General features: G+C 47.5%; 1 protein-coding gene across 1 annotated transcript in view; it reads left to right on the top strand.

Moving 5' to 3' along the window:
• Positions 1-23,265, top strand: part of GCN1 (GCN1 activator of EIF2AK4) — a 63,085-nt gene that overhangs the window by 23,078 nt on the left and 16,742 nt on the right. The window contains exons 25-47 of the mRNA XM_081892184.1: positions 310-465; positions 965-1,146; positions 2,149-2,229; positions 2,953-3,096; positions 3,425-3,552; positions 3,895-4,084; positions 5,364-5,434; positions 6,590-6,755; positions 6,889-7,083; positions 7,555-7,801; positions 9,591-9,712; positions 10,453-10,567; positions 11,231-11,410; positions 12,120-12,340; positions 13,488-13,556; positions 13,651-13,789; positions 14,904-15,100; positions 15,276-15,418; positions 16,254-16,371; positions 17,939-18,154; positions 19,592-19,756; positions 21,345-21,506; positions 22,491-22,583. Of these exons, the coding sequence (XP_081748310.1) occupies positions 310-465; positions 965-1,146; positions 2,149-2,229; positions 2,953-3,096; positions 3,425-3,552; positions 3,895-4,084; positions 5,364-5,434; positions 6,590-6,755; positions 6,889-7,083; positions 7,555-7,801; positions 9,591-9,712; positions 10,453-10,567; positions 11,231-11,410; positions 12,120-12,340; positions 13,488-13,556; positions 13,651-13,789; positions 14,904-15,100; positions 15,276-15,418; positions 16,254-16,371; positions 17,939-18,154; positions 19,592-19,756; positions 21,345-21,506; positions 22,491-22,583 (3,500 nt within the window). The remainder of the gene's footprint in view (positions 1-309; positions 466-964; positions 1,147-2,148; positions 2,230-2,952; positions 3,097-3,424; positions 3,553-3,894; positions 4,085-5,363; positions 5,435-6,589; positions 6,756-6,888; positions 7,084-7,554; positions 7,802-9,590; positions 9,713-10,452; positions 10,568-11,230; positions 11,411-12,119; positions 12,341-13,487; positions 13,557-13,650; positions 13,790-14,903; positions 15,101-15,275; positions 15,419-16,253; positions 16,372-17,938; positions 18,155-19,591; positions 19,757-21,344; positions 21,507-22,490; positions 22,584-23,265) is intronic.

The following is a 23,265-nucleotide window of genomic DNA, read 5'->3' as shown; positions in this document are numbered from 1 at the left end:
ATAAAGTAATTCTCTTGAATAGGAATCAAATTTTTCCCACGGCACACCAGGCAACATCTCGCGGCACACTAGTGTGCCACGGAACAGTGGTTGAAAAACACTGATCTATCTATCTATCTATCTATCTATCTATCTATCTATCTATCATCTATCTATCTCTGTGATGGGGGAAAACTCAGATAAGATAAGCTTTCGTAGCATAAATTGCAAAAATACAAGCAAACGTAGATTGGGGTAGCCAGCCAGGGTGCCTTCTCCCCTCCTCAATTTTGGTGCTGGACTTACAACTCCCTTCACCCCTTTCCCCAGGTACTGTAGTGAGTCACGTGACCTTGAGGATGATAAAGCCTGAGTGTGTTTTGGACGAATCCTGGTGCCAAGAGGACCTGCCCACTGCTGTGACCAGAGTGGTGACCTTGTTGCACACGCACACTGTGCCTGTCCGGATGAACAAGGGAGAGGCAGGTGAGGACCCGCTGATTTTTTTCCACCTGATTTGGTTGCTAAGCAGTGCCTCCCCCCTCCTCCCCGAGCAGCTGACTAGAAGAAGAGGAGGAGTTTGGATTTGATATCCCGCTTTAGCACTACCCTAAGGAGTCTCAAAGCGGCTAACACCCTCCTTTCCCTTCCTCCCCCACAACAAACACTCTGTGAGGTAAGTGGGGCTAAGAGACTTCAGAGAAGTGCGACTTGCCCAAAGTCACCCAGCAGCTGCATGTGGAGGAGCGGAGACGCGAACCCGGTTCACCAGATTACGAGTCCACCGCTCTTAACCACTACACCACACTGGCTCTCTACTGAGAACAGAATTAACTCCTTAAGTTATGAACTGGATAATCACTGCTGTTGCACTCCCAAAGTCAGCCATGCCCGTTGATTTCTACTCTGTCAGTGGCTGACGTTGGCATGTATGGGCATGTCCTTCTGTGTCTGTATCTCCCCTCTTCTTTTCTGCCTGTTGCAGGTCCTGTGCCATTAACGGCCCCAGCCTTTTCCTTAGTCTTCCCTCTCCTCAAAATGGTGCTGCTGGAGACTCCCAACGACAGTGAAGAGAAGGAGGAGCTCTTGGTCAAGGCTCTGCAGACGATCACAGTCCATGCTCAGCTGAGATCATCTGCCAGCAGCCAGAGTTTGCTGGTGGACGAGGTCAGTGTTTTCCATGGGGTTGCATCATCTTCAGAAAGCCAGCTGCCATTTTTACTTGGTGGCTGACAGACATGCCCTACCCCCCCAGGAGGTTCAAACGAAGCTGAAAATGCACAGCCGAACAAAGCTGATGCAAGTCTTGAGATACTTTCCTTCTCATCACATCCCTCCTCCTCTGCCTCTTTGTCTTGAGAGCTGCCTCCCTCGCCTGACCCCAGATGCAACATACAACAGCTTGTAGCCATAGAAGAACAGGAAGTACTTCAACATGAATTTAAAATGTTGTAACATTATGCAACTGAACAGAGTTACAGTGGTACCTTGGTTCTCGAACTTAATCCGTTCCGGGAGTCGGTTCGACTCCTGAAACCGTTCGAAAATCAAGGCGCGGCTTCTGATTGGCTGCAGGAGATTCCTGCAGTCGAGCAGAAGCCGTGTCGGATGTTGGGCTTCCACAAAACGTTCGCAAACCAGAACAGTTCTGGATTTGCAGCGTTTGGGAGCCAAGCAATTCAAGAACCAAGGTACCACTGTATTTCCTGGATATGGGTGTTACATTTTAGTATTCGGCCACTATTTTACCGATGTATCGATTCACATTTTGAAAAAGCAACATATACTGTATTTTTCTGTGTGTAAGCCGCGGTTCCCCCCCCTAAAAAATAATGTCAAAAGGGGGTGTCTTACACACAGATACATCTCCCCCATTTTCTTAAATCTGAGTCCCCCAAAATAGGGGGTGTCTTATACATGGGGGTGTCTTATAGACGGGAAAATACGGTAAATGTAAATAATAACAGCAACCTTAGTAAATCGACCAGGATGTAAATTTTGTTAAGTACATAAAATACGGAATGCTCACCTGCTGGAAGCCATTCCAAATCCCCCGGCTTCATTGCATGATGAGGATGATTGTTCATTATTGGTTGTGCAGTTGCCTTTTTTAAAATGACAAGTGTTTGCATTTCTCTTTTGCCCCTCTTTCCCCCGGTCACCTGTCAGAATGGACCTGAGTTACTGCCTCGCACAGAGATGCTGCGGCTCCTGAGTAAAGTGATCGGGACAGGCTCTCCACGCTTACAGGTGAGCTGGCCAACCATTCTAGTACAGCAGTAGCTCACAGACCAGATGCAGAGCCCCCGTAGCAGTACAGTGGTTAGAGTGCTGGATGGGGATTTGGGAGACGGGTTCAAATCCTCACTTGGCCATGAGGCTCACCGTCTCTGAGCCCTAACCTATCTCACAGGGTTATTGTGGGGATAAAATTGAGAGGGGAAGAACTATGGATGCCACCTTGAACTCCTTGGAGGAAAGATGGTTTATAAATGCAATTGATTGATTCACTCATGGATTTTCCAGTTTGGTGCCATTAATGAGATTATATTTAGGTGTCTGCTGATAACATTTGTGCTTTCCCTTGAGGGTGCAACCCGGCCATTCATGGAATATCAATTTTATATCTGATGAAATTGCTTTGTTGTTGTTTTGGTTTTTAATGAAATGATTTTAAAATGTTGTCTTATTTTATTGTTGTTAGCCGCCCTGAGCCCGGCTTCAGCTGGGGAGGGCAGGATATAAATAAATTATTATTATTATTATTATTATTATTATTATTATTATTATTATTATTATTTATGATGATGGATGGTTCCACAGTTTTTAGTTGGTTGAATCAGTTTTTATTTCTTTCAGAGTGTGTTTTAATGTTCTTTTTGTACCCCTTTGGTGGCTTTGTGCCTATGAATTTGTATGGCATCAATTATATTCCTTCGCTGTCTGATTTTAAGCTCTCTTGCCTCTTGTCAGGTCTTGGCATCCAACGCCCTGACCGCCCTGTGTGCCAGCAGCAGTGGAGAGGACGGCTGTGCCTATGCAGAACAGGAAGAAGTGGATGTGTTACTCCAAGCCCTTCAGTCCCCGTGCATGAATGTCCGAGATGCAGCCCTCCGGGTCAGTTGGGATCTCTTTCCAGCCAGCACAGGGGAAGAGATGGGTGGGACGGTTGGCTTCCCATCCACCACTGGAGGAAGATAAGTGTGTAGAGCTGTGTTAGGGAATCCCAGGCCTGGGGGCCTAATGTGGCCCTCTGGGCCTTCATGCCTGGCCCTCAGAATGCAGCACGCCCTCCCAATCTTGCTGCAAGCGTGCGCCTGCAAAGTAATACCTGAACAGCCTTAATGCATGCTGGAAAGGGGACGTCACTTCTCATTGCAGTTTTGGAATACAAGGAGGTTGGGGAGGAAGGCTTTCTACTGACTTGTCCTGTTCTGTTCTTCAGGGCTTGATGGAGCTGCAGTTGGTGCTGCCAACACCAGACAGCGATGAGAAGAATGGGATGAACCTTCTACGCCGTCTCTGGGTGGTGAATTTTGACAAGGAAGAAGCAATCAGGACGCTGGCCCAGAGGTGAGAATTTGCTGTTCCACCAAAGAGATGCCCCCTTTTTTTTTTTGCACCAGATGCACATTGCAGATGATGCTTCTCCGCCAGGACCTGAGGAAGTGCTTTGACCAGTGGACATAGGAAACTGCCTCTGCAGAGTATTGCCTAACAAGTGGAACCCTCCTAAGTCTTGCCAGGGCCTAACAATTATTGGCCCACCTGGACGCAGAGGCAGGCTTTTTCAGTGGTCGCAGCTTGGTTGTGGAATGCGCTACCTGCTGAAAACTCCCCTCGTCACTGCCTGATACGAGACCAGGGTGGATCTTTGATACCCGGAGGATGACCTTTGGCTTTCGTCTCTTACAGGCTTTGGGAGTCGATGGGTCTGGAGTTGCAGCCTGACATCTGTTCGGTCCTCATTAAAGATGTCATCCACTACGAGGAAGCCGTGCGCCAGGCTGGGGCCGAGGCCCTTTCCAAGAGCGTTGAGCAGTATCGAAGCCAGACGAGGGACGTCATGACCAAACTGATGGAGATCTATCAGGAGAAACTCTATGTAAGCCATTCGTGAGGAGGGAGTGGGGGGAGATCTAGAGCAAGAGTGGGGGGAACCTCTGGCACTGAGACCTCTAGGTGTCTGTGTGTCCAGTCCTCAGGACCCTCCCTAAGCCATACCTCTCCTCTTCCCAAACTACATTCCTGTGTACTATCCTTGCATTCTTTCACCTGGCAGCAATGTAGTAGTAGTAGTGGTGGTATTTATTTTTTCATTCATTCATTCATTCATTCATTCATTCATTCCCTGCCCATCTGGCTGGGATTCCCTAGCCACTCTGGGCAGCTCTCAACAGAATATTAAAAACACAATAAAACATCAGACATTAAAAACTTCCCTAAACAGGGCTGCCTTCAGATGTCTTCTAAAAGTCAGATAGTTGTTTATTTCCTTGACATCTGGTGGGAGGGCATTCCACAGGGCAGGTGCCACCACCGAGAAGGCCCTCTGCCTGGTTCCCTGTAACATCACTTCTCGCAGTGAGGGAACTGCCAGAAGGCCCTTGGAGCTGGACCTCAATGTCCAGGCTGAACGATGGGGGTGGAGACGCTCCTTCAGGTATACGAGGCTGTGGCCATTAAGGGCTTTAAAGGTCAGCACCAACACTTTAAATTGTGCTTGGAAACGTACTGGGAGCCAATGAAGGTCTTTCAGGCCCTTCAGTGTCCTCGTTCTGTGATAATGAGCATACGAAGAGCCTGCTGGGTCAGGCCAAAGGTCCACCTAGTCAAGCATCCACTGGCCAATCAGATGCCCCAATGGGACAGCTCTCCTGACACGGTTACCTGACAAATAATGACCATAAAGCAATATAGTAGTTCAAGCACCAGGTGTGGGGAGAGCAATACTGTTTAAAGCATTGTGGAATAAAGCACCACAGAACACAGCAAGAGCCTGGCTGCTGGATCAAATGCCCATCCAGGCTAGCATCCTGTTCTCCCAGTGGCCAACCAGATGCCCCAATGGGAAGCCTGCAAGCAGGATCCAATCACAACAGCGCTCTCCCCACTTGTGATTCCCATCACCCAGTACTCAAGAGGTGTGCTGCCCTTGACACCACCATGGCTGGTAGCTCTTGAGTCAGAGTCCAGCCACATCTACAGGGCCACAGGTTCCCCATGCCCTGGTCTTACAGAAAAACTTACGTCTAGCACGGTGTGCTTCTGTCCCTGCCCCCTTCCTTTCCCTTATTTGTTTTGCACCTTGATTTTTACTGTGTTCAGCTTTTATAAGCTCCTTTGCTGGGTTTTCTGACAGAATGCCTGTTTCTCTTGAACAGAGGCCTCCACCAGTTTTGGATGCTCTGGGACGTGTGATATCTGAATCTCCACCCGACCAGTGGGAAGCCAGGTAGTCCTTACTTAAATTAAAATTCTGACTCTTTCTATCCAGCTGAGGTGCTTCAGGCCTCTGACGTTATAAGGCGAGATGTAAATGTAATAGTTTAAATCAGGATTTCCCAAACTTGCGTCTCTGGCTGTTTTTTGACTACCACTCCCAGCATCCCTGACCTGGTAGCTAGTAGGGCTGGGTGATATCTGGTTTTCAACATCGCGATATATCACCAGCTAAACATCACGATATACTGATACAGCACGGTGTCTGAAAGAAAGATGAGGCTATGTAGAAGTACTGGTAGGCTTCACGGTTTTTCCTACATTGTGATTTTTGCATAGTACTAGCTGCTGCTTCTTTGGCGATCACTCATAGCCGAGTAAGATTGTCTTCCATAAACACAGTTTTAACAATGAGTCCGTAAGTGACTGTGGAGGCCAATTCTGGATTCACACATCCTTCCACAGTGGGGACGCTGGTTTCCGGGCGGGAGTTGATCACGGTGTGGATTTGCCAGGCATGCCTTCCTCCTAGCACGATAGTACTAGATATATATATATAATCTACGAAAGCAAATATATATATATATATATATATGCAGGTTTTGGTGTCCTCGGGTGTCTTCCCGTGTAAAAGTTGGGGTGTCTAGGCGACGTTTCGACGAGGTCTCACTCGTCATCTTCAGGCTGGTGCTTTCGGCTTCTTGTTACTGGAACAAGAAGCCGAAAGCACCAGCCTGAAGATGACGAGTGAGACCTCGTCGAAACGTCGCCTAGACACCCCAACTTTTACACGGGAAGACACCCGAGGACACCAAAACCTGCATTCCTGTACCCGTGAAAATCTACGAAAGCATATATATATATATACACACACGACATCATATTGCCAGGTGAAAAATTATGAAACCAATATCACAATAGGGACTTCAAACTGGTTTTGGACGAAATATTGATATATTGCACAGCCCTAAACCCTGGTTTAAAAGCACAGGAACGCAAGCTTCCATGAGTCAGTCTGTCTAGCTCAGTACTGACTTAACTGGTTGTGCCTCTCCAGGTTTAAGGCAGGAGATATTCCCAGCCCTACCTGGAAATACCTGGGACCTTCATGCTGCTCTGCCACTGAACCATGGCCCTTCAAACCATAGCTACCATGTTACCTTTACAGGTGTGGCATTGCGTTGGCCCTGAACAAGCTCTCTGAGCACCTGGACAGTTCGCAGGTGAAGCCTCTCTTCCAGTTCTTTGTACCAGATGCCCTTAATGACCGCAACCCTGAAGTCCGGAAGTGCATGCTGGACGCAGCCCTCTCGGCGCTCAATACCCATGGCAAGGTAGGCATTAAGATACATCGAAAGGAAACAGCTTTATATTGACTCGGTCTTTTGGTTCATCTAGCTCACCATTGCGTCCAGGTCTTTGAAATCACGGTTAATGCTATTGTGTGTCTGTTCTACGGCTTTTCAGGACAGTGTCAACTCCCTGCTGCCCGTGTTTGAGGAGTTCCTGAAGGACGCGCCAAACGATGCCAGCTATGATGCCGTCCGCCAGAGTGTCGTCATTCTGATGGGCTCCCTGGCCAAACATTTGGACAAAAGCGATCCGAAAGTCAAGCCGATCGTTGCCAAACTGATAGCAGCCCTTTCCACTCCATCCCAACAGGTAAGCTCTTTCTCTTTTCCTTGCCCCTTTTGCGGAGACGGAAGCAGGGTAGGAGATTTGGGGGGGGCGGGTTCGAGACACTGAGAAGAGATCTCTGAACCAGTTTTTGCATTTTAGGTTCGTTTTGACTCTTTTGGTAGTTTGGTTAATGCAGTAGACCCAGGCAGTCCACCAGGGGGCAGTAGCATACCACGAGAAACAAATCAATTAAACACGCAGCTGCTGGGAATAGAACGGTGCTTAAATATACTGTGAAATTTGAATATTATTGCTTCCCTTTTTGCTTCATTGCAGTGTTATTTTGTCCAAACTGAGGTTGACGTTAATTGGTTTCGCGTTGCAACCCCAGAGTCGCCTTTGCCTGGACTTAACCGTCCAGGGGTCCTTTACCTTTTATCAAATTCACTTTCTATGACTGGGCCCAGGGTAACTTTTGCTTGAATTGCATTCTTGTCACGGTGATCCCTGTAGGTCCAGGAGTCCGTGGCCAGCTGCTTGCCACCCCTGGTGCCTGCCATCAAGGAGGATGCAGGAGGGATGATTCAGAAGCTGCTGCAGCTGCTGCTGGAGTCCGATAAGTACGCCGAACGGAAAGGAGCCGCTTACGGGCTGGCTGGCCTGGTGAAAGGCTTGGGCATCCTCTCCCTGAAACAGCAGGAAATGATGGCCACGCTAACAGATGCCATCCAGGACAAGAAGAACTTCCGGCGGCGAGAAGGTGAATTGATTGGCAGATTCTCCCCCTGTTCTCCCCATCTTAACTTATTTAGGACTTCTGCCCTTGATGTGGGTGGGTGTGTCGTTTGCTTGGAACCTCACCCAATGTTCTCTGCCTGCTAGACGAAGGGCTCTTGCGCTAAGGGACATGCAATTTTCTTTCTTTCTTTCTTTCTTTCTTTCTTTCTTTCTTATTTATTTATTAATTAACTTTCTTATGTTACATATGCATACATTGCCATATTACATTACAGGGCTTATTATAATAGATTTTCCAACATGTATACAAAGTTTATATACAAAATTTATATACTTAAAAAAAGAAAAAGAAAAGACACAAAACTATTCCAAAATAGTATTTGTACCAGGACTACGGACTTCCTGTCAAATCTCGTCGTATATTCCTTTTTTTACAAGTGAATGTGCTCTTATTATTGTATGTTTCTTTACATTTTATCTAATACATTCCTATATCAATATGTAGCCTTGATCTTGTTTCTCAACTCAATTTTTCTCCAACATTGATCGAATGCTAGCATAGATAGCGTACCTTTACTATATTTTTGAACATTTATCTTAGATCTATCCCATTTTTCCAGAAATTTTTGTTTTGAATTGCTTCTCAGGCTATTTGTCAACTGTGCCATTTCAGCAAATTCTTGTAGTTTATTATTTTCAGCAAATTCTTGTAGTTTATTATTTTCAGCAAATTCTTGTAGTTTATTATTTTCAGCAAATTCTTGTAGTTTATTATTTTCAGCAAATTCTTGTAGTTTATTAGGGACATGCAAATTTTAATGTTTTGCAACGGGGATCTGGTATAACAGTTCTGCTGGTGGGAACTGGTTGGACAACAGATTTCACAGTCTTATCGCGTGACAAAGTTGCCGGTGGCCTGACGCCTTCTCTTGTGCAAAAAAAGTGTTCCATTGGCACAAAACAACACTCGCGGCTCACACCGAAGGAGAAACCATGAAGCTAAGGTCCAAAGCCTTGATAGATAATCCACTTTGGACGAAGACAGGAAACGGGCTGAGTGAGGACAGGAAGCAGCTGCATACTTCTCAACTCTGAACATTTACTGCCTTGGAAACCAGGCGGCGATATTCACCCATGTGACAGCCTGACATGCGTCAAAACCACCTTTCAGACAAGGCCAGGGGTCCATTCCGTTGGTGCAAAACCTTTTGCCAGAAGAACAACTGTACTGCTAAGCAGCTTAAACTCAGCACTGCATTGGATACAACCCTTAGTTCAGACCGAGGGGGTCCTGGTGCAGTCTTGGTCTGAACTAAAAACAAACCCCTGTGTTACAATAAGAACCAATCACAGCAATACAAACACAACACGTGGGCTAATAGTAGAGAATATATAATAGAATAATGAAAAAACTTAAATTACAGGAATAAGCCAATCAGAGTTCACATACAGTGGTACCTCGGGTTAAGTACTTAATTCGTCCTGGAGGTCTGTACTTAACCTGAAACTGTTCTTAACCTGAAGCACCACTTTAGCTAATGGGGCCTCCCACTGCCGCCGCACCGCCGGAGCATGATTTCTGTTCTCATCCTGAAGCAAAGTTCTTAACCTGAAGCACTATTTCTGGGTTAGCTCAGTCTGTAACCTGAAGCGTATGTAACCTGAAGCGTATGTAACCCAAGGTACCACTGTACAGCAGAGTGGTAGCAAGGAACGTCAAGCCGTGTGTTCAGAACAGATGTCTAAGGACAGAGCCTCGCTGGCCAGTCTGCCCCTTGCCCTGACAAAAGCCTTGTTTGCCTCCCATTTAGGGGCCTTGTTTGCCTTTGAGATGCTCTGCAGCATGCTTGGGAAGCTCTTTGAGCCTTACGTGGTCCACGTCTTGCCCCACCTGCTGCTTTGCTTCGGAGACGGGAATCAGTATGTCCGAGAGGTAAGAAGCACCTGGTGTTCCCAGGGCAGTAGGTTAAGGACGGAAGAAGCATTGGGCTGCTGGATTAGGCCAAAGACACCCACCCACCTACCCACCCACCCCCTGCCCAGGTCCAGCACCCTGTTCCCTACGGTGGCAGTAGCCGCCTTACTGCATAAGAACATAAGAAGCACCTGGCTGCAGGATCAGGGTCCTCTCTTCCAGCATCTTGTTAACACACTGTCCAACCAGATGCTGCTGGACATAATAATCTCTTAATTAGCATACATACACAGTAAACACCCAAGAAGGAATTCCTTAAAACTAGGTGAAAATCAGATAAGAGTGCAACTGTATAGCACAAGCATAACACCTTTAAAAACATTATGTGGGTCCTGGCTGGAGACAGAGAAACTCGCTCCAGTCTGCTATTGCTGATGAGTGTAAAAATGCATGACAAATAATTGTATGGTGATTCCCTTGGCCCAGGGGCAGCCAGTGCTGTGTCCTCCGGATTTTAATGGACTCCAAATCCCATCAGCCCCAGCCAGCATGGCTGGTGGACAGGAATGATGGGAGTTGTAGTTCAACATCACCTGTGGTTGAGTGGCTGCCTTACCTTAGATTTAGTTTTCTGGTGCCCCCACACCTGCACACACAGTTCATTGCTGGAGTTGAGAGTGATCCTCTATAATGTTTGGCTGCTGGATCTCGAAGTGGGTTTGACGCCAGTTGTGATTTCTCCGTTTCCTTCCTTTGAGGCCGCAGACGATTGCGCCAAGGCCGTGATGAGTAACCTGAGTGCCCACGGGGTGAAGCTGGTGCTGCCTTCCTTGCTGGCTGCGCTTGAGGAGGAGTCTTGGAGAACCAAAGCTGGTAAGAACTTGGGACTGGGTTCATTTTTCATTTAAAGGAAGGGAGGCTGACTGACAGCTTTTGGAATGGCTGTAGCTCCTTCGTTCTTGTGGGAAGATTATACCAGCGTTGCCTTATTTTGCTTATTTCTGCAAAGAGCCATCCTAACTAGATAGGATCTTTACAGCTTTTGGGAAACCTTAGGCTCTTGAAGTTTATTGTTTAAGTAGTGGTAGCAGCATAGCTGTCAACTTTCAGATTTGAAAATAAGGGATCAGCAGCCTCGAAAAAAAGGGATCAGCATCCTCACCTGTCCCGGGGACAGTCTACGGGTTATCTAACAATCCGGGATAGCAGCGTGAAGCAGTGGAAACAGCGCTGGAATAAGGGAATTTCACGCAAAAAAAGGGAAGGTTGACAGCTATGGGTGGCAGGGTCCATTGAGAATGAAATTTAGTCTCTGTTGGCCACTGTTTATCTTAGCTCTCCAAAACTTTTGAAGCTGCATGCATGACTGCAGGTGTAATCCTCTGTACACTTAATTTTGGGGAGGGAGGTCCCACCGAGCTTGGTGGATATGACTTCCTAGTAAGGCTGCCCTGTGGACTGACTTCTAACTCTGCCTCTGTCTATCGATCTATCTATCATTCCATCATTCCCTGCCTTCCTGCTCTTCCCCACCAGGGTCAGTGGAGCTGCTGGGTGCCATGGCTTACTGCGCCCCCAAACAACTCTCCTCCTGCTTGCCAAACATTGTGCCAAAACTCACCGAGGTGCTCACAGACTCCCACGTGAAGGTCCAGAAGGCTGGGCAGCAGGCGCTCCGGCAAATTGGGTCGGTTATCAGGAACCCCGAGATCTTGGGTAAGAGCTTGTAGTTTGTGTTTCTGTGTGGACTAGCATCTTCCTCTTGAGGCGTGCAAGGTGGAACAAATGGGACCACATTGCAAATTAAAAATAAAGCACAATAAAACATGAGATTCAGGGAGCCAGCCAGCCAGCCAACCCTACCCTACCCTACCCCAGGATACTCCATTCCCCCACCTATTTTCCGCTCCAGATATTTGGCGTTCCATGGTCCCTAAGCATACACAGTCCTGCCCCCATTTCCTCCTCCATAGTTCTGAAAATCGTGGGGTTCCTCCAGGCCTACTGACATCTTCCTCTTGTTTCTCAGCCACCCCATTGCTTAGTACATAATGGCCTGGACTCTACTGAGTTTGCTGTTGGAGGGAGCAGGTAGACCCAAGCATGGAGGTTGGATGTATCAAAGGCTATTAATTATGGAGTCTGGATAGAACCTCCATGTACTGAAGCAGTATACCTCTGAATGCCAGCTGCTGGCCTCTGTCCAGAATGGAACAGGACTTTATAGACATCTAATGAAACCTTGAATCTAGCAAGGTCGAAAGCAGGCAGCTGGTGCATCACTTTCAACAGAGGCGTCACAGGTTGTTTCCAGCAGCATTTTGCATATGGGTTACTAATATACGGACTGTTGTTGCCAAGCTATCAGCCGGCTCTTTGCTCTGATCCTGACCATGTCCTCCTCCTTTTCTTCCCCTCCATGCAGCGATCGCGCCTGTCCTCTTGGATGCCTTGACAGACCCATCCAGAAAGACGCAGAAGTGCCTGCAGACCCTGCTGGACACCAAATTTGTCCATTTCATTGACGCCCCTTCACTGGCTCTCATAATGCCCATCGTCCAGAGGGCTTTCCAGGATCGCTCCACGGACACGAGGAAAATGGCTGCCCAGATCATCGGCAACATGTACTCTTTGACAGATCAGAAGGTGAGCTGGAGAGAGGCTTCAGAGCCAGGGGTGGGAGCCTTTTTTCGGCTCGAGGGCCACATTATCTCTTCGGGGGCCACATGCCATTGGTAGGTGGGACCAGACTCAAAAGGGGGTGGAGCAATGAATGTAAATTTTACCTTCGGACCGCAGGCTAGTTTCTACACACATGCCTCTCTCTGTCCTCCCATCTGGACAAACAAGAGCCATTGTTGCAGGTCAAAGACACATCTCAGCCAGGCAAAAACATGCAATAGATTCAGGGTATGAGACTGACAGCCAGAGGCAAGATGAGTTCTGCAACTCCTGACATCCATTTATCTCCTATGTGAGATGCAACGATCAATCAAGGCAACCTCTCCAGACCCACAGAAGCACCTGGAGACTTACTGGACTTGAATTGTTCATATGCATCATAAACTTGTTCAGAGTAGTGGTACCAGCCTTAAGCTGCAGTTAGGACTCTTTTTAAGAAATGACAGACCAGCCGCTATTGTTGTTGCTGCCTCTTGTCATTTAAATTATGTATATGAAAAAGCAATGATAGATAGATAGATAGATAGAGAGGTAGGTAGGTAGGTAGATACATACATACATACATATAGAGACAGATAGCCAGTGGTTTTTCTGGGGGGATGCAGGTGTACGCATACCCCTAAACATTTTGTGAATCTAAGTTTGGCCTCACAGAGTTTGGCCTCATGAGTAGGAAAATGAGAGTACCCCTAATCATACTTTTTTAAAGAAAAAAAAGCACTGCAGATAGCTATAGATTTAGATAAAATACATGGGGTGGATCATGACTGGTGAGAGGTGCATCCTGGGTAGGGTTCCGTGGGCCAGATAGAAAGGCCTGGGGGGCCACATGTGGCCCCTGGATCTGTTGTTCCCCATCCCTACAGGAACTGCAGCAGATCCACATATGTAGAAATGGTTCCCCGAGGACAGAGCCTCTACAGGCCATGACTTTGCTGTTTGTTGCCCTCCCAGCTGTGTTTGGAAGGGGACTGGCTGCTAAGTGAAAAACATGGCACATGTGTTATCTGTGCCATTTGCCATCTGCACCCTTCCAAGGTCCATGTGCACTGATCAAAATCCCAATTTGTGATGTTCATCCCACTTAACCTGTCCACCATCTCCATTTCAGGATCTGGCTCCTTATCTGCCCAGTGTGACCCCAGGTCTGAAGGCTTCTTTGCTGGACCCGGTGCCTGAGGTACGCCGTCTCTCTGCAGTTCCTTCATTAGGTGGCCTTTTCCTCCTCACCTTTTCCTCCCAGTTTCCCACAATCCTTTCCTTTGGACTCTCAGGTGCGCACGGTGTCCGCGAAGGCGCTGGGAGCCATGGTGAAGGGGATGGGCGAGTCTTGCTTCGAGGACCTGCTGCCTTGGCTGATGGAGACCCTGACGTACGAGCAGAGTTCGGTGGATCGCTCTGGGGCCGCCCAAGGCAAGGACAGCAGGCTGTTTCCTGGCGTTTGATAAAAACAATGGATTTGGCTGCAAGGGAGTTGGGGGCTGGTTGCCTGCTCGGCTCACCAGCATGTTGGGCAGCCTCAGGCAAAGTTATTTACTTATTATAGAAGAGAGCCGTTGTGGTGGTGTGGTTAGATAAGAGTCTTGGACCAGGACCCGAGAGAAAAGGATTCAAAGGTGGGTAGTGCTAAGAGGCCGTGTCCGGCCCCCAAGGTTGCCCAGTGAGCTTCACAGCTGCCAAGTGGAAATTTTGAACACGGGTCCCTTCCAGGTCCTAGTCCGACACTTTCGCTTGTACAGTGGTACCTCAGGTTACATGCGCTTCAGGTTACATACGCTTCAGGTTACAGACTCCGCTAACCCAGAAAAGGTGCTTCAGGTTAAGAACTTTGCTTCAGGATGAGAACAGAAATCGTGCTCCAGCGGTGCAGCGGCAGCAGGAGGCCCCATTAGCTAAAGTGGTGCTTCAGGTTAAGAACAGTTTCAGGTTAAGAACGGAGCTCCAGAACGAATTTAAGTACTTAACCCGAGGTACCACTGTACAACCACACCAGCTTTCAAGTTACTCTCCGCCCCGTCGCACCATTTTGCAAGATCAAGTTTCTAAATGGCCTACCTCGCAAAGTTGTTGTGAACATCGAAAATCTTGGAAGCTGCTTTATATGCCGAGAGAGACTTATTTGTCCATGTAGATTCTGTGCCAATATGCGCTCAGCCATTTTGCTGTGACTCCTCACCCACAAGAGACGGGGTTTACCTCACCAAGGCATTTCAGATTCTGCTATTCCTGGGCATGGGTGGGGCAGGAAGCTGTATACATCACTGAAGTCCTCCAGTCACTGAAATCCCTTGCAGGCTCTGGGATTTTACCAGAGGCTGCCCACACATTGTTTGATCACACCTTCACAAACATATGGGCTAGCTGTTTGCTTTGTCTTATTAAACCCAGAAAAGTAAGAGATTCTCAGAAGTCTGTTCTGAACCCAGTCGCACATTCTGCATTTCTATGGGCTCATAACTTTTGCAGGTATACACAGCCGTGCGATCCTGAGCAAGAGAGTTACACCAAAACACTCCATCTTTTCCAGGTCTGGCTGAAGTCATGGCTGGCTTAGGAGTGGAGAAGCTGGAGAAACTTATGCCAGAAATCGTGGCTACAGCAAGCAAAGTGGACATCGCCCCCCATGTCCGCGACGGTTACATCATGATGTTCAACTACCTGCCCATCACCTTTGGGGATAAGTTCACACCTTATGTTGGGCCCATCATTCCTTGCATCCTTAAGGTAGGGTTTTCGGGGCAGGTTTTTGATCCTTCCACCCAGAAGGGATGGAAGCTTGCATTCAAGTCACAAGAATGTAGGAGCCTCCAGGTCTCTGACGGCTGGAGATTCCACTCTTAGCTCCTGTGCTGCACCCACAAAACCAACCCTTGTTGCTAATTTGTACCCTCCTATTTAGGCGCTGGCAGACGAGAACGAGTTCGTGCGGGACACGGCTTTGCGCGCCGGGCAGAGGATCATAAGCATGTACGCAGAGACAGCCATTGCGCTCCTCTTGCCTCAGCTGGAGCAAGGCCTCTTCGATGACCTCTGGAGAATCAGGTTAGAGCCGACTTCCCATTCATGTGGCTTCTCACTTGCAGGGAATCTCATGGCCTAGGACCCTCGTACCTACGGGACCGCCTCTCCCGGTATGCCCCACGGAGGACCTTAAGGTCCATAAATAGCAACACCCTAGAGGTCCCGGGCCCTAAGGGAGTCAGATTAGCCTCAACCAGAGCCAGGGTCTGGCCTGGTGGAACGCTCTGTCTCATGAGACCAGGGCCCTGCGGGATCTGATTTCTTTCCACAGGGCCTGTAAGACAGAGTTGTTCCGGCTGGCCTTTGGCTTGGAGTCAATTTGATTCCCTCCCCCTCTTTCTTTTTTCCTTTCTCCTCCTGTGATGAGGCTGCATTTTAATGTTTTAATGTTGTATTTTAATTTTGTTTTTTAAGTTGTATTCATTCAACTTGTTTTTATTATCGGTTGTTAGCCGCCCTGAGCCTGGCCTTGGCTGGGGAGGGCGGGGTATAAATAAAATTATTATTATTTAGAATGGGGACAAATAACCTCATACACAGGGGACCAATGTGACCCTCCAGTCCTCCCTCAGTGCCCTCGGCGCTCTCCAGAGGCCACACCCACACTCCGGTCCTGCTTTGCTGTTTACTTATTTGTTCTTGCTCAACTGGGGTGTGTACAGCTACCCTACTGTACAAAGATAGAATTCACCCTCATGGCTCCACCCACTTTTGTTTCTGACCCTGCCCATGGTCATGTGACTCCCAGAGGTTTTGCAGAAGGGAATGCTGCCCTCTGCTGAAAAATGCTTTCTCATGCGTGCTATACGTCAATCTTGCCTTACCCGCCCTCTTTTTAAATTTATTTTTCAAACAGGTACAGCTCAGTTCAGCTACTCGGGGACCTCCTCTTCTATATTTCGGGAGTTACAGGGAAGATGACAACGGAGACGGCTTCTGAGGACGACAACTTTGGAACAGCCCAGTCCAACAAGGCGAGTGCTGTCCTTTCCTCTCCTGGCTGCTTTGAGAGCAAACAGCTGGAGCCCAGACTAGGCAAGACGGTGGATATTTGCAGTGTTAGAAATTCAGGTGTATAAGCCAAATGGCACCTTAAACTTAGGTTACGGTTGCCACAACAGAAGGTCTGTTCGCCAGGGGGTTGGGCTAGGCGACCCCTTTCTAAGGTTACAGTTCTACATTTCTATGATTCTGTTGTCTCGGCTACATTGCCTGACTGTAGCTTGCTCTTACAACAGTTCACTTGTCCCAGTATGCAAGGAGGAGAAGCACACACAGTGGAAATGGAAATGGTATTAACCATGGACTAGGGCAGAGGTTTTTAAACTGCGGTTGCCAACCCTGACACCCAGAAATCTCAACGTGCAGTGGTACCTTGGTTTAATAACAGCTTAGTTTATGAACAACTTGGATTAAGAACACTGCAAACCTGGAAGTAGGTGTTTCGGTTTGTAAGCTTTGCCTTGGAAGCAGAACATGTTCCACTTCCTGTTGTGTGTGTTCCTTTTGTAAACTGAGTCCCCTATTGCTTTGGGAAAGCACGCTTTGGTTTAAGAACAGACTTCTGGAATGGATTAAGTTCGTAAACCAAGGTATTACTGTAGTCGCCATTGGAACTGCACCAGTAGCAAAACACACATGACACCTGGGGAATTTCAAACACTTGATATATAACTACTCTCTTTTTCCCTTTTTCCTTTCTTTTTTAAAAATAGCTGCCGCCAACCTTCTATTAAAAAACCAGTACCTTTTGCTTCACTGGTAGATCTCTCCTCCCAAAAAATATTGCTTTCCCTTCTATGGGTGTAGGGGATGTGAAGAGATGAACGATATGATTTGAGATCTCCCAATGAATGCCTTCCCTGGTTTGGCCCTGTAGTATGTTTCTTGCTAGTGTGAAACGCGGTGGGCTTTATCCAAATAAATTCTCCTCACAGGAGAAGACCCATAGAAATCCATGCATCTTAAGTCGCTGTTGCTGCTCATTTAATTTTTTACCTGCCCTCCACCATGAGCTCCCAGGGCGCTGGTTACAACAGTTCTAAAGAAATACAATATTAAGAATGGTTGAAGCAGTTTGCAGTCATAAGAACAGCCTGCTAGATCAGGGCAGTGGCTCAAGCAAGGTGGCATCCTGTTCTCACAGAGGACAACCAGAAGCCTTTTCTGGGGAAACCTGCAAACAGGACCTGAGCACAATAACCCTCTCCCCTCCTGTGGTCTCCAGCAACTGGGATCCTGAAGTATAACAGCCTCCAACTGTAGAGGAAGGGCATAAGCATTTTGGTCCGTGGCCATTGATAGCCTTGCCCTCCAAGAGTTTGTCCAATCCTCTTTTTAAGCCATCCAAATTAGTAGCCATCACTGCTTCCTGCAGCAGTGAGTTCCATTGTTAAACTGTGTGCATACAAAGAACGCATACAGCTTCAGTGTGCCTACTCTCAATGTGTCTAACCCTGGATGCAAACCAAAACTTGTTTTCTTGGCCTCATTCCCCCCCCCCCCTTTTAAAAAAATAACACATTCTTTTTATTTTTCCAGGCAATCATTAACGCACTTGGAGTGGAGAGGAGGAACCGGGTGCTGGCGGGGCTGTACATGGGCCGCTCGGATACGCAGCTGGCCGTCCGCCAGGCATCCTTGCACGTTTGGAAAATCGTCGTCTCCAACACGCCTCGCACGCTCCGCGAGATTCTGCCAACGCTCTTCGGCCTGCTCCTGGGATTCTTGGCCAGCACCTGTGCAGACAAGAGAACAGTTAAGTCTTTGGGCCAGCCAACTTGACTCTGCCACTTTTCAGGTGTTAACAGAGTTTCGCTTTATGATTCTGCAACGCAGGGGTGCCAACTTGAATAAAATATTGTGGGGGTCCAGGTAAGCCCCGCCCCCAATAATTGATCACATGGTGCAGTACACACACACACACACACACACACACACACACACACACACACACTATTTGAATGGGAATGTCCATTGACTTTGTGGGGGCCCGGCCCCCTCAAATATTTTATTGTGGGGGCCGAAGCCCACACGGCCCCTAGTAGTTGGATCCTATGCCACAATGTAGTGTTCATTTGCACAAAATTGGGACTGTGGGGATCAGTGCTAGATCGTTTGAATTTGTGGATGTTCTGCTATGTATTCCAGTGGGACACAAGAGTCTGTTGGATTTCTGGGAGCAGGTTAGGCATGTGGGATAAAGGGAGACCTCAGCCCCTCATAATGCGTAGACTTTATGCACGTGTAAAATGGTTATCTTCTCTCTCTCAAAATCTCCAAATGAATCTGAACTTCAATGTCTAAAATCCCTGGTAAAGGACATGGATCCTGAGATCACGTTAAAGGTAGCCAAATTCTGTGTGATTGCCATAAAACTTAGGGAACAAGCTGTGCTATCATAATGATTAAGGTTTTAAATGATAATTTTAGGTTATATGTTAATGACTAAGTTTTAATTTATATATTTTTTTAACTGTTGCTGTATCTGTATCGTCGCTGTTTTACCTAATTGCAAATTCAAATGTATCCCTATCGTGTTTTATGACTTCCTTGATATTGTATGTGGGCTGGAACTGGTCTGTAACTGAAATAATCAAATTCAAATTTCCACTCTCTCTCTCATGGAGGGGTTGTTCCCTCTTTTCCTCTCTACCTTTTCCTCCACCTTTCTCCTCGTCCTTAAAACTTGGAATGTTAGCTCCACGAGGCAGCGATCTGTTGCTACTCAGTCGATAGCAGATGCCAACCTATCAGGTGGTCTGTTTCATGCAACATAGGAGTCTTGCCTTTGTTGTGGTGACACCGCCCTGTGGAAGCCCTTCTTGTTGAATATTATACAGGGGTCTCTTTTGTTGCCTTTCCGGCACTCACTGAAGACCTTCCTTCCCCAACACAACTTTTTAGGTAGAGATTTTTCAAAGCCTGCATCTGTATTGGAATCATTTAGCAGATGCTTTAATTATTACAACCTCTCTCTTGTAAGAAAAATTGTTTTATCACATGTGTTTACTGCCCTGGGCTCCTTCAGGAGGCAGCGTGGGATAGAAATGTAATAATAATAATATTTGGAAAAGGACATTCACAGTGAATAAGAGCGGGGACAGTCAGCCCTTCCAAGTGCAGTTGTTTTTGCTTCTTTTAAAACCTTGTGACTAGTTCTTTTTTGACACACCTAAAACTCTCTATCGGCAGATCGCAGCACGCACGTTGGGGGACCTTGTCCGGAAGCTGGGGGAGAAGATTCTTCCAGAAATCATCCCCATTTTGGAGGAAGGTCTGAGGTCGGAGAAGAGTGACAAGAGGCAAGGAGTCTGCATTGGCCTGAGTGAGATCATGAAGTCCACCAGCAGGGATGCTGTAAGTTCTTGCTCACAGCAGCGGTAACTTGGAACCTGGTGGGCTGGGCTGCTTTAGTTATTTATTTTAGTCGTCTTTATTATTATGCTTTACATAGAAACCAAAATAAAAAAGGAGGAGGATGTAGTTAACTTAAGGAATGCCAGAAGATAGTAAATATCCAAAACCAAAATCAGACATGAAGCAAATTTAACATATTTAATCAAATTCAGAGTTCCAAGCAACAACTGCTCTAGTAAATTATGAAAAGATTCCGTTTATCCACAAGGACGTTGTTATCTTCCTTCTCTGTTTATTAACCATATTTCTAAGTTTACCATGTTCAAAACTTTAGTTATCCATTCTCTCATAGAACCTTTTCTCCTTTTCTTCCCATTTTGGCAGATAATAATTATTGAAGGAGTCAGGAAATGTATCAATTCCAATAGTGTAGTACTCTGGGGTTTTGGGTGGGTCAAAGACCCTCGGCTATTTCTGCAGCAAGGTCCCTGTCTCCAGCGTCAGTGGGCATGAAAGGGGAACTTTGTAGCCCCTGAGAAGTCTTATCTCCCTTTGTGCTCATTGGAGCCGATCAGAGCGAAAAGAGGCAAACCAACCACTGAGGATGGGTTCCTAGGGTCCTCCTGGAGAAGGTGCGGGAAGAACACTGAGAAGAAGCTGTTCTGTAGGTTTCAAAGCTAAGGGACCCTGAAAACACCAGGTGCTTCAGTTTCAAGGCAATTGTGTGCATGTGTGGCGCTGTGGTCTAAACCACTGAGCCTCTTGGGCTTGCCAATCAGAAGGTTGGCAATTTGAATCCCCGCAACGGGGTGAGTTCCCGTTGCACTGTCCCATCTTCTGCCAATCCAGCAGTTTGAAAGCACACCACTGCAAGTAGATAAATAGGTAGTGCCGTGACGGGAAGGATAATGGCATTTCTGGCTGCTCTGGTTTCTGTCACAGTGTTCTTTTGCGCCAGAAGCGGTTTAGTCATGCTGGCCACATGACCTGGAAAGCTGTCTGTGGACAAACACCGGCTCTCTTGGCCTGAAAGCGAGATGAGCGTCACAACCTCATAGTTGCCTTTGACTTTAACCATCCAGGGGTTCTTTACCTTTTAACCTCTTTCTATTATATACAATGGAACTTAACAGAAAACACAACTTTGCATAGGCTTCCTAGGAGTCGATTGCACCTTTTCCCACCTGGAAAGAAACCTTCCAGAACCCTCCTGAACTAATCGGAATGGGAAAGATCTCTATACATCAGATCAGTACTTTCTGTACAGTGGTACCTCGGGTTACATACACTTCAGGTTACATACGCTTCAGGTTACAGACTCCGCTAACCCAGAAATAGTTAGCTTCAGGCTAAGAACTTTACTTCAGGATGAGTACAGAAGTTGTGCTCTGGAGGTGCAGCAGCACCATTAGCTAAAGTGGTGCTTCAGGTTAAGAACATTTTCAGGTTAAGTACGGACCTCTGGAACGAATTAAGTACTTAACCCAAGGTACCACTGTACTAAGAAATGAAAACTTGACTGCACTTTTCCCCTTGTACTCGCCATGGAAATCCACTCAGCAGCGGTCTTCATCTTCCCCCTTTCCAGGTGCTGTGTTTTTCAGAGTCTCTGGTCCCAACAGTGAGGAAAGCTCTGTGCGACCCTTTGGAGGAGGTCCGGGAAGCAGCCGCAAAGACCTTCGAACAGCTGCACTCTACCGTCGGGTACCAGGCTCTGGAAGACATCCTGCCCTTTTTGCTGAAGCAGCTGGTGAGTGCATCAGAAGTTCTTTCTCTCTGTGTCCTGTTGAATTAGGAAAGATATGCAGCAGTAGCTCTCCTTATTTTGAGGTGTTGCAGAGAACCCCCAAAAAATAACTTGGAAGGTGGACTGATTGATGAAAGCTAAGCAGGAACCTCTGTGTATAGAGACAGCAAATCTCTGAATATCAGATGCTGAGGACCAGCATCATGGCTTTGGGGACTTCCAGGGGCATTTGGGTGCTGGAAGATGAATCGCTGGGCTTGGATCAATGCTCAGGAACCTGCGAGTGTCCATATGCTACAATTCCCATCTTCGGTGGCCATTGGCTGGGGGGCTGCTGGGAGTTAGCAGAAGTACAGATTCTCCCACCATTGGCTTAAATGGGTCTCCATCTGCTCCAGCAACACCGTTCTTGACATCTTAGGTCTTTGCTGTAGGGGGTGGATCTGGCAGGTGGAGAGGATGGGGCAAGCCTCCCCCTGTAGTGGCCAGACCATCAATGGAGCTGATGAAATCCGATTTCATGTTTAAAATGCTTTTAGCTTCCTGGACAAAGGGACGTGGGTGGTGCTGTGGGTTAAACCACAGAGCCTAGGACTTGCCGATCAGAAGGTTGGCGGTTCGAAGCCCCGCGATGGGGTGAGCTCCCGTTGCTCGGTCCCTGCTCCTGCCAACCTAGCAGTTCGAAAGCACGCCAGTGCAAGTAGATAAATAGGTACCGCTCCAGCTGGAAGGTAAACGGCGTTTCTGTGCGCTGCTCTGGTTTGCCAGAAGCGGCTTAGCCATGCTGACCGCATGACCCGGAAGCTGCACGCCTGCTCCCTCGGCCAATAAAGCGAGATGAGCACCGCAACCCCAGAGTCGGCCACGACTGGACCTAATGGTCAGGGGTCCCTTTACCTTTACTTTCGCTTCATGGACAAGTAATGCTTACAATAATGATTGCAGTGGCTGTACATACAATGGCTTCTTTCCTTTTCCTCCTTGTAGGAATGTGAAGAGACGTCGGAGTTTGCTCTGGATGGCCTTAAGCAGGTGATGGCCGTGAAGAGCCGAGTGGTGCTGCCTTACTTGGTGCCAAAGGTATGTGTGTGAACACTCCCCCCTGCCCCCACCCTTTATGTAACCGTTGAAAGTGAGTCCCTCTCGGCTCAGTTCCTGGATAAGCTGGTGCAATAGCTCAGTTGGACAGAGCATAGTGCTGATAATATATATATATATATATATATGCAGGTTTTGGTGTCCTCGGGTGTCTTCCCGTGTAAAAGTTGGGGTGTCTAGGCGACGTTTCGACGAGGTCTCACTCGTCATCTTCAGGCTGGTGCTTTCGGCTTCTTGTTACTGGAACAGAGCAGGATCTCAGTGTTTGAGTTCCTATAAATACTGTTGAGGGGGTGTGGTGTATAGCCTCCAATGTTCTGGGCAGAGAGGAAGTTCCCAGGCTAGTGTGCCTTTTCTTCTTTTGTTCCTTAATTACTTGAGGGATATCTTGAGTGATTTCTTGAGTGATATCCTGAGTACCACTTAGGTGGGTCATTAGGTGTGGATTGGTTGCTAAAGTCTTTGTGTCTTGACCTCTTGAACTTTGTGAAGAGTTTTTCTGAGAAGATGGCTGTACTGCACTTAGTTGTGCTCTGGCTTGGCTTCGTGTATAGGGGCGAGCTGTGGTTTTGTGGCCTGTGTCAGCCAGATCTGTGTAGGGATTGCAGGGGGGTGCAGCATCCGGAGGTGCCACCATGGTTTGGCTACTGGATGGTGTCTGTAA

This window comes from Podarcis melisellensis (genome assembly GCF_964234715.1).
Source record: "Podarcis melisellensis genome assembly, chromosome: 16".
In the NCBI taxonomy this organism is placed as follows: domain Eukaryota; kingdom Metazoa; phylum Chordata; class Lepidosauria; order Squamata; family Lacertidae; genus Podarcis; species Podarcis melisellensis.
The sequence above is the reverse complement of the archived record's forward strand: the minus strand, read 5'-3'. Positions and strand labels throughout refer to the sequence as shown.